Source organism: Bacillus rossius, chromosome 13 (genome assembly GCF_032445375.1).
Source record: "Bacillus rossius redtenbacheri isolate Brsri chromosome 13, Brsri_v3, whole genome shotgun sequence".
NCBI lineage: Eukaryota > Metazoa > Arthropoda > Insecta > Phasmatodea > Bacillidae > Bacillus > Bacillus rossius.
The window spans coordinates 10,293,763-10,308,227 of record NC_086340.1 but is presented as its reverse complement, the minus strand read 5'-3'; the positions used below and the strand labels follow the sequence as shown (position 1 = coordinate 10,308,227).

Sequence of the window (14,465 nt, the reverse complement as noted above, 5' to 3'; positions counted from 1 at the left end):
ATACTCACGAGGTATGCCGTGTCAAATACTACTCGAGGTCAAATGGAATATGTATAGTTTATTATTTATACCTATTCCAGGAATCACACAGGCCTAGTGATCAAAGTTTATTTTCAAAAATTCCCAATGCAGCATACGTATTTGAGGCAATGAAAACATAGTTTCACTGCCCTTTTATGTTATTTGACTTGATTTCTTAACAATGAGGTATTTATAAACAGAAACACCCTCTTGACTGGCATACCAACTTGAGAGTTTCAACATCAGCTCTTGGTGCTGACATTTCAGTCAAATGAATTCACATGTGGTACTCCTGCTAAGTCCTAATTACTTGATTGCACAAATTGAGGTGTACACAAACTGCCCGCCGGTCTTAATTTCAGATGGTAAGGAATATCTATTCATCATTCTAGTCCTTAAAAAATACTTTTTTTTTTTTACTTTGCATTAAGCCATTTAATCATCTTCATAGACCATCCACAAATCAGTAGGACGATTCTGTACAATAAATTACATAAATATTTCAAAGGATGACTCCTATTGGAGAGATTTAGGTACTTGTGCAAGTGAACTTTTTTATCTGTTAAAAAAACATTTATCGAGATATAAAAAAATATATTACATATATACAACAATATTTAATGGTTTTTATATACTTTTTAAAACTTAAAATAAGTTGACACGATCAGCAAGAATGGTCGTCACTATCATTACAATTTCCGCTTCCGTTTTCACAACCCAGTTTCGCAGATCATGCTTGTGACTAATGGCTAATCTGTAGAGACAGGTGTTTTTCGCGATGCGCGAAATCGCGAAATATATATATTTTTAAAAAAAGGCGCTGGGGACTCTCCATCTGCCAGTAGATTACGGAAATGCTCTGCATAGTTGTTGAATTGTTGCTTGTTCTGTGCAAATGTTTGGTTAAGTTATGTATGTATGAAACTGTGTAGTTCTGCTCTTAAATGACATATCAAACACATTCATGTTGAACTTACAGTATTTATAAACCTCATATTGCAGTTTTAAAATCAACGGAATTTTCGACGAAACTACCGATAAAATAAGCGGAAAAATATACCGGAATCATCTCGTAAAAAGTAACGAAACTGTGCAAATTTTTCCCACCGAAAACACCTGTCTCCACTGATCTGCGGGAATAACGGTGACGACCTCGCCGAGCGCACAGACGTGCAGACCTGCCAACATTCAAATTTAAAAAATCATGAGGTCCTCTATAAAAACTTTCAGGCCCATAAATACAGGTTAGATATAAAAAAAACAACAAATGAGAATAGAATGCGAAATAGAAAAATCAGCACAGCACACGCCATAAAACGCAAAATTGCTTCCTTTACGTGACACGAGTATTGATGGAAACTCGTTACCGTAAGCTTTCGTAAAACTTGTTTTGTAACTTTTACAAACAAAATCTTGGGGCCCCGAAAAATCGTGAGGAAACACTATTTTGGCGTAAGGGGTTTGAGATGGACCTTAAAATCGTGAGAGTTGGCAGGTCTGGACGCGGGGGGGGGGGGGGGGGGGGGGGGGGGGGGAAGAGGTCGGGCACCGCGGTCGACGCTACAGGACGGCGCAGACGCCCCGCGACGGCACGGCCGGGCCCGTCTCCTCCTGGAACTCCCGGATGTAGTGGCGGTACTCCCGGTCCATCCTCTCCGCCGCCTGCTGCTGCTCGAGGTGCGCCGGGACCTCTATCTCCCGGGCGCACCGCGCCGAGCACGCCCAGTGCTGGAACGGCACGCACGTGTTCCCCAGGTACGGGTTCTTGAACGTGAACACCTTGTAGCCTGGCGAAAAACAATCCAAAAACCTGCTTTAAAATCACTTCCACGAACACACACAGTTACCAACGGCGCGGTTACACGGGGACTTTGAACTACTTCAGGCGAACACGTTTACAAAACGCGAAAGTGCACGGTTACGCGGTAGTTTCTGAAAAGTGCGTTCAGCTCCAAAACCGATCGTCTTCTGTCAACGAATGACTGTGCTGTTGATCTTCTCCGTTTTGTATCCAGAAAAACGCGGGATTTTCTAACTTGTTTATACAGCATTATCAACAGAAATGGAAACAACATGCACGGTAAAAATTTTTAAACTTATTTTTTTATTATTTTTTGAGCGAGAGTACCTATCTCAGTTTTAAGAAAATTAAGGTCAGGATCAATTAAAACAAAATATATATATAATTACCTGTTTATTTTTTTTTTTTGTTGCATTCAGTAAAATATTACTTGATCTTGTACCAGGAACACTTTCCATCTTGAATTTCTGCAAAGGACTGTTTATATTCTAAACAGCCAATCAGAGGGCTAATGTAGAAGATATGTCGATCTGAACTACTTTGCCTACATGTTTAAGTTAAATGGGAAATGGCCTCGAACGAAACATGTTCAGACTGTGTGTAACCGCACTCAACAGCTGAACATGTTCACCTGAAGTAGTTCAGACTCCCGTGTAACCGCGCCCTAAGACTTATCCAATTAACCAAACACTAAGAATGGACTTAACATGTCGTGGTCTTCTAATATTGATGTTAAATAAAATAAATATTTTGAACAAAATGTAAAATAAAACAATACTGAGATTTTCTTTTCAGTGCATACCTTAATGGATGGAACCAATTTACAGTGATTAAATTTTGCAAAACATTCTTTTAGTGCCCCCATTATTTTATATTCAGTTTGATAATCAATGTGAGTAATCTGTTCATTTGATAATCAATTTAGGGTTAATACTCATTCGACCTTGGCTTCACTATTGACAGTGAGGGCCCGAAGAAAGAGAATGGAATTCATTCATTGGAATGAACAAGCGAGGACACGGCATATGCAGTGTATTGCACTTCCCACATATACCTACATGTTTGGCCCTGTCTGCAATTGAACTTGTATTATTACACCACTGCCGGACAATCTGCTGTGTTCAGAAATTGGTATTTCAATGATGGTACACCTGTGTGTATAGCAAGCACTTTCACGTATAAGAAGAGTTAAGTTTTTATGGTGTTATCTTCAGGCCAGTTAACCTTATTAAAGCAGGAGCTTCTGGTGTTATTGTTTTTATTTTTGTACATTTGTTTAGTCAAATATTACACTAAAATGTTTGGTATGATAAATGACGTTTTCACATTGAAATTATTTGTAGCAAGCACATCTCGGACAGAATCGCTCTGTACAATAAAAGTAAATTGGCAATCATTTGTATTATGTGAATAATGTACTGTATAAACAAGATCAAGCAGAGTAAAATTCAAATTTTTCTTGTCCATTCGGCCCATACATTATGGATGTTGTGGTACAAAACTTGATACATAAATTACCCTCATTAAATTAGCTTTATTAATGGAAATGTTTTTTCGTGGTTTCAGTTTTGTCGTAATTTTAGTAACCTTAGATACATTTCAGTATTTCTAATTTTAACATGCCCACCAACCAGGGGCGCAACAACTAAATTTCCGAAGTGGGGGGGGGGGGGGGGAATATACCTTTTTATAAAGAATCATCGATCCCCCCTCCCCCAGGAAAATTTGTATTTCAAGGTGGAAAATGGTGCTATTTAAGCAGTTTTATTATCTAAAAATTGATCACACAGCACTTTATTTGCCCCCGTTTGCCCCCACTTCAAGGTTCAGGAGGGGGAAGGGGAGGGGGCAAAATAACTTCACACACACCCCCCCCCCCCGGTTGCGCCCCCGCCACCAACAGTTGGGGAAACTGGACACATGATATGCACACGTCAGTCACCGCAGGACACGCGGGGGGTGAGTACCTGGGGAGGCCAGGGGCGTGGCGGAGCGGCAGTGGCCGCACACGTTGAAGGACGGGTAGATGAGCGCCAGGTAGTCCTGCACGCCGGGGGGCAGCTGGCCCGGCTGGAAGAAGTTCCACTTGGAGGCCACGATGGCCTGCCCCGCGAGGAACATGAGCGAGGGCGGGTCCCGGGAGCCGAGCGCTGGGGGCTTCCGCCGGAGGGCGTCACCCCGCACCAGCAGCACCCTGCGTGGTTCCCACCCTCTCGTCAGATCAAGGAGGTGGGAAACTTTGTAATATAACAAAGCACCTCAAGAAACAAAAACTAAGTTTTCAAGGAGGTAGAAAACTCTTTGTAATATAACAAAGTGCCTCAAGAAACAAAAACCTAAGTTTTCAAGGAGGTAGAAAACTCTTTGTAATATAACAAAGTACCTCAAGAAACAAAAACTAAGTTTTCAAGAAGAAACAAAGCTCTTTGTAATATAACAAAGCACCTCAAGAAACAAAAACTAAGGTTTCAGGAGGTACAAAGCTCTTTGTAATATAACAAAGTACCTCAAGAAACAAAAACTAAGTTTTCAATGAGGTAGAAAACTCTTTGTAATATAACAAAGTGCCTCAAGAAACAAAAACCTAAGTTTTCAAGGAGGTACAAAGCTCTTTGTAATATAACAAAGTACCTCAAGAAACAAAAACTAAGTTTTCAAGGAGGTACAAAGCTCTTTGTAATATAACAAAGTACCTCAAGAAACAAAAACTAAGTTTTCAAGGAGGTAGAAAACTCTTTGTAATATAACAAAGTACCTCAAAAAACAAAAACTAAGTTTTCAAGGAAGTAGAAAACTCTTTGTAATATAACAAAGTACCTCAAGAAACAAAAACTAAGTTTTCAAGGAGAAACAAAGCTCTTTGTAATATAACAAAGTACCTCAAGAAACAAAAACTAAGTTTTCAAGGAGAAACAAAGCTCTTTGTAATATAACAAAGCACCTCAAGAAACAAAAACTAAGTTTTCAAGGAGGTACAAAGCTCTTTGTAATATAACAAAGTACCTCAAGAAACAAAAACTAAGTTTTCAAGGAGGTAGAAAACTCTTTGTAATATAATAAAGTACCCCAAGAAAATAATGTTAAACAGATAGTTAATGCACAAAAAATTATTACTTAATTGGCGAGTTCAATTCTCACAGATAAGTCTACATTACGTTTTATTTGCAAAATACTTTATGATCAAAATTATTTGATGCTTGATTTGAAATTAAGAATATATATATATATCCAGTGCCAAAATTTGTAATGAAACACAACTTGAAAAAGATCTTTTTGTGATGTATAGGAAAAATTATAGTGACACGAAAATTAAACTACCCAAAAGGGGGGAAAGAGGTGCGAGGGGTAAGCTTACAAGTATGTATGTACAAGGAAGAGCTCTAGGAAATGATTTCAAGGAGAGAAAGAGAACGGAATGAACGACAAAATCGATGGTAATGAGAACTAGACATGTGAGTGGGAAAAAAATTTCCTTTCTTTCCATTACATAGATTTACACAATCTAAGACAACATGTTGATATACTTTACACAATGATTAATTTTCCCCAGATTGGTAGATACTGTTCAAGAAACAATTTTTTTTTTTGTTGTTATTAGTGGTTCGTAGAGGGTAGCATGAATCCTACTCAACTCTCAAATGTTAAGTTAGCCATTACATTATTAATAAAAACCAAATGCATGTTTTATTTGGCTCTGTACTGATAAGTTGATAAAATTTTTTGAACTACTGGCTCGCTGTAGGAAAGGTTTTGATGGAGATTAAAAAATGACGAAAACTAGCTTCTACTGCGCAGCTTACGTTCCCCCCTTACTTCTTTGCGACAGAGAGGGGGAGTGACGGAAATTCTCTGTCGCAAAGAAGGGAGGGGGGGAACCTAAGCTGCGCAGTAGAAGCTAGTTTTCATCAGTTTTCAATCTCCATCAAAACCTTTCCTACAGCGAGCCAGTAGTAGTATGTTTCTGAGAAAGTATACTTAAGACAATTTTCCAATTTTGCAGAAAATAGCCAGCGAGTATTCCTTCAGGGAAACAAGCACGGACGGGGAGAGTGAAGGCCGAGGGGAGAGCGGGGGACCGGCGCCCCGCACCTCTCGTTGACGTCGGTGTGGTACCACATGAAGGTGGCCTCGAAGTAGCACGGACGGGGAGAGTGAAGGGCGGGAGGAAAGCAGGAGAGCGAGGGACCGGCGCCCCGCACCTCTCGTTGACGTCGGTGTGGTACCACATGAAGGTGGCCTCGAAGTAGCACGGACGGGGAGAGTGAAGGGCGGGAGGAAAGCAGGAGAGCGGGGGACCGGCGCCCCCACCTCTCGTTGACGTCGGTGTGGTACCACATGAAGGTGGCCTTGAAGTAGTTGTGGTTGCCGTGGCGGTGGACGGTGCGAAGCTGCGGCATGGCGAGCAGGAAGCCAGGCAGCGCGTCAAGCAGGTTGTTGTCCAGGTACAGCTCGGCGAGGCGGCGGCAGAACGTGAGCGTGAACGGCACGGAGCTGTTCTGCAGCCGGTTGTTGGTCAGGCAGAGGCGCTCCAGCGAGGCCATGCGCCCCACGTCGGGCGGGATGCCGTCCAGGCTGTTGCACTTGAGCGATAGCACCCGCACGTTCGGGCACTTGAACAGCTGCGGGGGGGAAACACACAGACACACGCCTGCCATTACTCTTCCGCCGATCCCCTCATTTTGTATTCCAATCAAACATCAAATATTTTACGAATTTAATCTAAACTTACAGTGAAACTTTTTTTTTCCCACACTTCACAAGAATCCACGTAACACTGAACACAGTACAGTAAACCCTCGATAAGTCTGACTAAAAGAGGGGAGAAGTTGTCCTAGTTATGATTTGTCCTAGTTATTGAGTGGATAATTTCAGGTTACACCCAAAGATAACTACATACCAGTGTTACGAAATAAAAGTATACAAACTGGTATCAGTTTAAAGACAGTTGCAATGTAACACATAATTTATTATTCAGCATCTTTTAAGTAAAGCACGCAAACATTCTGCAGCGAAACACAAGTCCGTAACTGTGTATGGCCGCTAGCAGGGCAATTGTGAGCATCGAGCACGAGACAGCCAGGCAAGGTCGCGCAAAAGGTCACAGTAGTCTGCTGGCGCGCTGTGCGTATCTATCAACTCAGCTGTTGCTGCGTTGCCGCCGCACGTACCTCGTACACAACATCGGGCATAAAAAATTTAAAGTTTCAAGATCTGTTTCTGTAGGCTGCTTAAGCTGTTTTCTGCTGGAAACAATTTTTTCCGAGTCACACTTGAACACAAACTGCTTAAACTTGTCTTTATTTCTTTTTATGTCCGACACTGTTTGTTTCGTGATACCGTACTCGAGACATAGATTCGCCACAGAAACACCAGACTCAAGTTTTTTTTATACACAACACCAGGCATAAAAAATTTTTCAAGATCTGTTTCTGTAGGCTGCTTAAGCCGTTTTCTGCTGGAAACAATTTTTTCCGAGTCACACTTGAACACAGAGAAGGACGTGTTCTAGCTAGTGGCCGGCTGGCTATGACGCCACGTCTCCGCCGGCAAGGCAGCGTTGTCAAGTCTCTGACATCCGAATTGCCACTTTTTCCCCCTTCAAAGAATCGGCCCATACCACGCTGTACATACTTTGTTTTTTTGCACATTATTGAACACCGCAATTGCTATTGTGGTGTCTTATACGTTAAAGAAATTAATATTGTCTGTTGAAAATTTTTAAAATTTATTTATTTATTTTTAATGGTTGTCCGACTTATCCGATGTCCGGAACATCGAGGTCCGACTAATCAAGGGTTAACTGTAAAATGAAAAGAAAAAAGAGAACCAAATGTATGAAACCATAATATACTGGTGTAAAATGCAAGAAAATAACCAGCAATGCATTTGAACATTCTGATTATGTACATAAAAAAAATACTAAAATAGAGTATTTTTGTTCATCATTAACCATAATCACAGATTATGTGATGCATATAAAAAAGCATATTACAGATAATAAATATAAAATTTTTAATAAACATCCTAGGCTTCATTCATGTTACACTTTCAAAGTTTTGTGTGCTGTATTTATTGGTAACAAAAAAATTTTAAGAGAAATTTGTGACTTGAAATGTCTAATCATATATCAGATTATTCATGAATATTGAATTTTTGTTTTAAATACAGTAGAACCTCGAAGAGACAAGGAAAGAGTAAAACTAAAAGCAACATATTAATTAGTAATAATTAGCATCAGTAATAATTGTACATTTTTTTGTATAATTTAATTACGAAATTTTGCTGTATTGTATAACCTGAATACATTTGAATTCGAATATCAGTGATTTTCGCTTATACATACTGACCTCCAACCCCCCCCCCCCCTCTTCCCCCCCCCCCCCTAATTCCACAGTTAACCAAGGTTCTACTGTACTTGCATTCAGTACGTAACAAACATCAAGCTAATACACACAACTATTTGTAACATTGTTCCTCACCTCCTCACCTATTCTAAAAATTATCCTTCGCAAAAAAAAAAAATTAACAAACCATTTACTACATTAAATCTGTCTTCATTACAGCAAGCACATACAGTAAATTATTATTTTTCTATATATAGCCATGTTTAAGATACCCAGCTAATTTTTTTTTGTTTCAAAAGAGATTTTGTAATTAAATTTACAAATCACACCCAGTAATACAAATAAAACCCTAAAACCCTATTCCCGTGCACATGTAGGCAGGACGGTTGAACCGTAACCTATTAACACAAGCCAGCTTTTGGAACATATGTATTCAGATTCCTAAAATGTTCTTTCAGATTTTGTGAAATCACATTTACAGGAGGTGATAATGAGTAAGAAGTGGACACACTTTTTTTTTGGGGAAAAAAAAAGGGGGGGGGGGAATAATGGTGATGGATTTGAATGAAATGTAAATCACACAATCCCAGCTGACGTTTGTAGTAACAGACATCATATGTTATACATAGGCGTATGGTAGCATTATTTATTCCCAAAAGTAACGTTTCAACTTTGGTTACGTTTACATGTTATGGACATCAGTTAGAATTCAACACTTAGGCATATTTTCATCTTAGCATATATTAGCATGTGAGTCAGTTAAATTTCCGACCAATCACACGAAACGCTTACAAGACTTGACTGAGTAGGTAAAGTTGAATGTCACCTCTGGAGGAAGCGTGGCAGTCTCCCCGTATTTAAATATACTGTCGAGATGCATCTCGACGAAGTTGTGGTGCGAAAGATAGCGCGCCAAGATAGTCTGGCCGGGAACGGACGTGTTATCTTCCTTTTCTAACTGCACTTGGTGCATCACAAACTGCAGGAGGCGATGCGGATGTTTCTCCAACGCGACAGCCAGGAACCACAGCTCCACACAAATATTCTGCAACACAACAGAGATTACTCTACGAACTACACCACCTGACCAGTTTCAGGAACTTGTACCCAACAAATTTTTGAACATCACTGCGTCATTTACTAAATATCAGGGGCGTAGGAACCCGGGTTGGGGGGGGGGGGGGGGACAGGGGGGACGTCCCCCCCAACTTTCTAGACCGTGATATTTTTATTTTATAATATTATTCTGCCCAACTTTATTTGTAATTTCTTCACTCATCAATTTTTATCTTAAGGAAACAATAATAATTTTAACATCGATGTATCCAATGGTTAGATACAAAAACTGCTTAAAAAGCACTATTTTGCACTTTTAAAATCAAAATTTTCCTGTGGAGGACCCCCCTACCCCCCCGTCTTAGTAAGAGGGGAATGGGTTTACATGACATAAAAATCATTATTTGTCCCCCCCCCCCCCCTCGCCCCAACTTTATGAACACAGCTACGCCAATGCTAAATATGATAAGCAAAAATTAACATAAATACGAACTAGCGTAACCATTTTCAGGAATGTGCTAACATTAATGTTAGAAGATAAAAATCTTTCCAGAGATAATATTCACATGATCTAACTAGATTTATATTTGATGTGTGACTGCAAACTGAAGTGAGGCATCAAAAAACAAAATGCAAGTTGGCAAAAGGCTGTGGAAATTAAAAGATTTTTACTTGCTATCTATTATAGTTCTGGAGCAAAATAAACACTTTTTACTTTAAATATTTAGTAAATAATTATATAAATAATTAGTAACTCCAATCAAAAGTCTAGATCAGCATTTTATTGTCTCACTCCACTCCATTTCATACCTTAGAACAGGCAAGTAATGAGTGGAATAACTTTATTACATGCACATAAAACATAGTTTACATTAACAAAATGTTTCAACGTTATTTGCATCTGTTAGAGTGTGACGAGTGGGTGCGAGGATGATGAAATGCATGCCTACCAACCTTCCCTTCACAACGCTAAATCAGCACTCGACAGGGCAGTTTGCCTAAAAGAGCACTGTACTGAACAGGAAAGGAAGACTGCGTCCAAGACCAGACCAGCTCTGAGGAAGCCCCGCTACAATTAGTGGGGAAGGGGCAAACCCCCTAAAAGTTGACAAATAGACTTTAAATAATTTTTGCAGCCACTGTAGATTGTGGTTTGTTGTGGTGTGTGTGTGTCTTTTATGGCATAGCGAGCACAGTGTACCTTTTCAAATTCCCCTGCACGTGGTGTACCATGGCCCATCGCCTAATATCTTATTATTCAGTCAAACTGACAGTGTGATAGCTATTTAGTAGGTAAAATTTAATGTGTTATCTATATCTATTATCAATAAGTCTTTACTGTAATAGGCCTACATAGTTTGCGTGTCTAAACAAAAAAAATACAGTAAGCATTAGAGAAACGGCCCAGACAAGCCAGACGTGCCGTTTTTGAATACACCTCCGAGCACAAACTGGATTCAAACTTCCCGAGGGTGTTGCGATAGCCAGTCATGCACAGTTGTTTTGGCAAGAGTGTGATGCCAGGAAGGGTGAACCTGATGAAAATCTGAATGTTTGTTCGGTCCCCGGAAAATGGAGCAGCGATTCAGAGTGAACGTTGATTGGAGGTGTGGGGAATCAACACCATCATATAGAATGCCTGTCAAAATGCCCCGTTCCAAAGTCAGTGTGGATTTCCAACAACAAAGACAGGAAGAAGCCAACAGCGAAAGCAGTTCAGGAGTCTCTGTGATGACGCTAGGAGTGGATAGGATGGCACTGCCATGAAGAAGACGTAAACAGATTCAAGTCAGATAATACGGACTACATTTGTACACTGCGGAGAGCATTGGAAAAATTCCACTAATCCAGGCTTAAAACTCTTTAAAATAAGATAAAAAAAGAAAAAAAGCTAAATAATCACATAACTACTCATTGTTTATCCTATGCAAATAATTGTAAAGACTTATTTTGTCTATTCTGAACGTAAATGTTAAAATAATATTATGCTTTTTATCCATCTTTACCAAGTAGTCAGCTCCGATCCCAAGAAAGCTCCAGTTTATAAGTAGGAATATAACTAAACTCACAAGTCTCAGACTAAAAATTTGTTTGCTTGAACTGTTTGCTGAATAGCCTAAAATTACTGTATTGATCTGGATTCAAACAGTTAGATACTAACAACCATAAGAAATTTTTTTTGAAAAAAAAGATGAAGCAAGAATGAAATTATAAAATAAATGTGTGCATGGATTCCATGCAAAAACAAAAGTAAAACTACTTGATTATAAGGTACAGATAAATAAAAATTACTATTTTTTATAGAGCAAGAGATAATAATTGAAAATAGTAAGGATGCAGGTAGAACTCAAATGGAAATTGAAAATTGGGTAAATATGTACAGTCGCGGTAGATGCCAAAAAAAAATGCTAAAAATCTGAAAATACTTTTATTCTGTGCCCTTTCACTTCCTCTTTTCAAATCAACCGGCGGAGGTAAGAAATTCCAAATACTTTAGGAGATATCGAATTTTTAAATTTCATCATATGTAGTCGCGGTAGATGCCAAAAAAAATGCTAAAAATCTGAAAATAGTTTTATTCTGTGCTCTTTCACTTCCTCTTTTCAAATCAACCTGCGGAGGTAAGAAATTCCAAATACTTTAGGAGATATAGAATTTTTTAATTTTCATCACAATACCTGCGTAGTATGCGGCGATCACCATTGTTTCTTGTCATAGATAATAAGGTTTCTTGTTTACGAGTATCATGTTTCTTATTGGACAATTTTGTCACGTGACTGTTCCGTGATTGGCCAGTATTCAAATGAACCAATAGGTGATTATTTATTCCATGATTGCTCAGTATTCAAATGAACCAATACGTGATTATTTATTCATTTATTGTTCAATACGATGTTTAATTAATCGGTCAACTTCTGCCGTGAACGACTACATCATTTCCTTATAGTGGCAAAGGAAATGTACCCGCCTCCAACTTAGGTGAGTTTTTAACGTTTCTAATTTTAAAGTATTATTTTTTTATTTGGATATTGTTGCGCAAGTAATAAGTAAAAAAAAATTACGTGAGTTGTTAATGTTCATCATTTGTCCGGGTTTTGTTAGGTCAGGTCAGTTACATTATAAATAATTTAAAACTAAAGAACCATTAAATTCACATTATTTTTAATGTCCGCTTAGTTTGAAAGTATTTATAATGTAACTGACCTGACCTAATCGACCATTTTATTTATTACGCATTCACTAACACACGTCAAAATAAAAAATGGCGACGTTCGAAGGGTTGAACGGGCGTTGTATTGCTAAATTAAAAAATTCGATATCTCATAAAGTATTTGGAATTTCTTATCTCCGCCGGTTGATTTGAAAAGAGGAAGTGAAAGAGCATAGAATAAAAGTATTTTCGGATTATCATTTTTTTCCGCATGAATACGCAGGTATTGTGATGAAAATTAAAAAATTCGAAAAAATTAAATGAAAATTAAAAAATCTCCGAAAGTAGTTGGAATTTTTTATCTCCGCCGGTTGATTTGAAAAGAGGAAGTGAAAGAGCACAGAATAAAAGTGTTTTCGGATTTTTAGCATTTTTTTGGCATCTACCGCGACTGTACATATTTACCGAAAATTGTTGCCCCCTCAGCAAAAAAGCCAAAAAATCAAAATGCTACGGTTTTCTAGTATCTTTATACACACAGCATCAAGATCAAGCACACACTTGCTTTTTTGCTGCACTTAAGAGTGCCATTCCTCGCCGAACTTCCCAATATCAACTTTAATAAGACTTACGACACTCAAAACTCTAAGATGATCCCTGTGAATTACTTTCATATATGTACTAGTGGCATGTCACTCTCGAACAGGATATTCAAGCAGAGTGTTAATAAGTACTGCATTTTCTTAGACAGAATATACTGATAACTGCAAACCTAAATGGCACAGTTCTAACAAAATCTAATATCACAACATAGAAAAATAATTTTAAAAACCTTATATGTTGGAGGATCGTCATCGCTGGTTTCTTCGTATTCAGAAGCTACCATTCTGGATTTTAGCCACGCCAGAAGAGCTTTTGAATTATAGGAACTAACTAATAAACGGGCTTTCAATTCATTCCAAAGAGTTAGATTGGCTTGCAATTTTCTCATTAATAAAAACTCATAACAATGTAGAACCTCCATGATGATATGCTGTAACCAATTAAGAGGTTTGAAATAACACTAAAATCCAGCTTCCACAAATATTCCGCAATACGTAGCACGATATGACAAACATTCTACAATTCTATTTCTTTATCATCTTTTCCCAAGTAAACAGAGTACGAGAACAACAACCGAAGATATAAATAAAAAAGAGTATATGAGTACGCTAAATAGTACAGAAGCTGTCTAAAGTTAACAAAATTGAAATACAAAAAGGAAAAAAAAAAAACATTTTTTTCTAAAATTAAATAATGTTAACAACAACTATTGAAAAATTATATTCGTAAAAAAATGATACAATGGCTTGAGATATTTCAAGGTGTCAAATACGAATATAAAGTTAAGTTAAGTTTTTGAGTACTTAATAATGACATGATACTACCCTAAGCAAATTAAAATATAAATGATTTTCTAAAACAATAAAAATAAGTGACTGATAATCAGTAATAATCAATCTATATAAAAATATATTTATTGTGAATATTATATTTTGACCCTGTACCGACCATGGCCTCTAAGCCCATGCTCAGTACCGCTAGTACCCGATCCCATTTTCGGAGTGCACCCCCAGCCAGCGCGAATGAGAAGCGCCTCGGGCGTAAACCCAATAGACATAATGAAACTTAAGGGCACGGAACCCCTGGGGACTCAAAAACATAAAACAATTAAGGTGACGCCGCCTGTCGGTACTCCCTCTGAGAGCACAGGCCGTTATGTGTCCTCAACACCTGAATTAGGACAAGTGTAACGAACACGCCCACGCATGCCAAGTAGAGTAGGGTAGGGCAGTGAATCGAACGGCGTGACACTAGTCACGGCCGGCTATGTTATGCGAGCGCCCGGCCAGGTGTGGCAATGCGCAATCTGAACATAGTGCACATGCAATTATCATTAGGAGAAATAACTAAAACTTATTTGTATTTAATATTCATGAATAATTTGATGTCCCCCGGCGTATAGTCCCTAATTCCCTGTTGTGAATTGTCCCGTCTCGCCCGCGTCGCTCCAGTCGGAGAGGGAGTGGAATTCAGGCCAACGTGGCTGGGA

At 38.6% G+C, this 14,465-nt stretch overlaps 1 protein-coding gene across 1 annotated transcript; it reads right to left on the bottom strand.

Annotated features, from left to right (window-relative positions):
- Window positions 1-427: 427 nt before the first annotated feature.
- LOC134538223 (uncharacterized) lies at window positions 428-13,559 on the bottom strand. Its single transcript, XM_063379346.1, has 5 exons — window positions 13,206-13,559; window positions 8,993-9,211; window positions 6,131-6,441; window positions 3,790-4,016; window positions 428-1,808 (listed from the first exon to the last, which is right to left on the bottom strand). Exons 1-5 carry the CDS (start codon window positions 13,395-13,397, stop codon window positions 1,582-1,584), a joined length of 1,176 nt encoding a protein of 391 aa, XP_063235416.1. The 5' UTR covers window positions 13,398-13,559; the 3' UTR covers window positions 428-1,581.
- Between the last annotated feature and the right edge of the window lie 906 nt (window positions 13,560-14,465).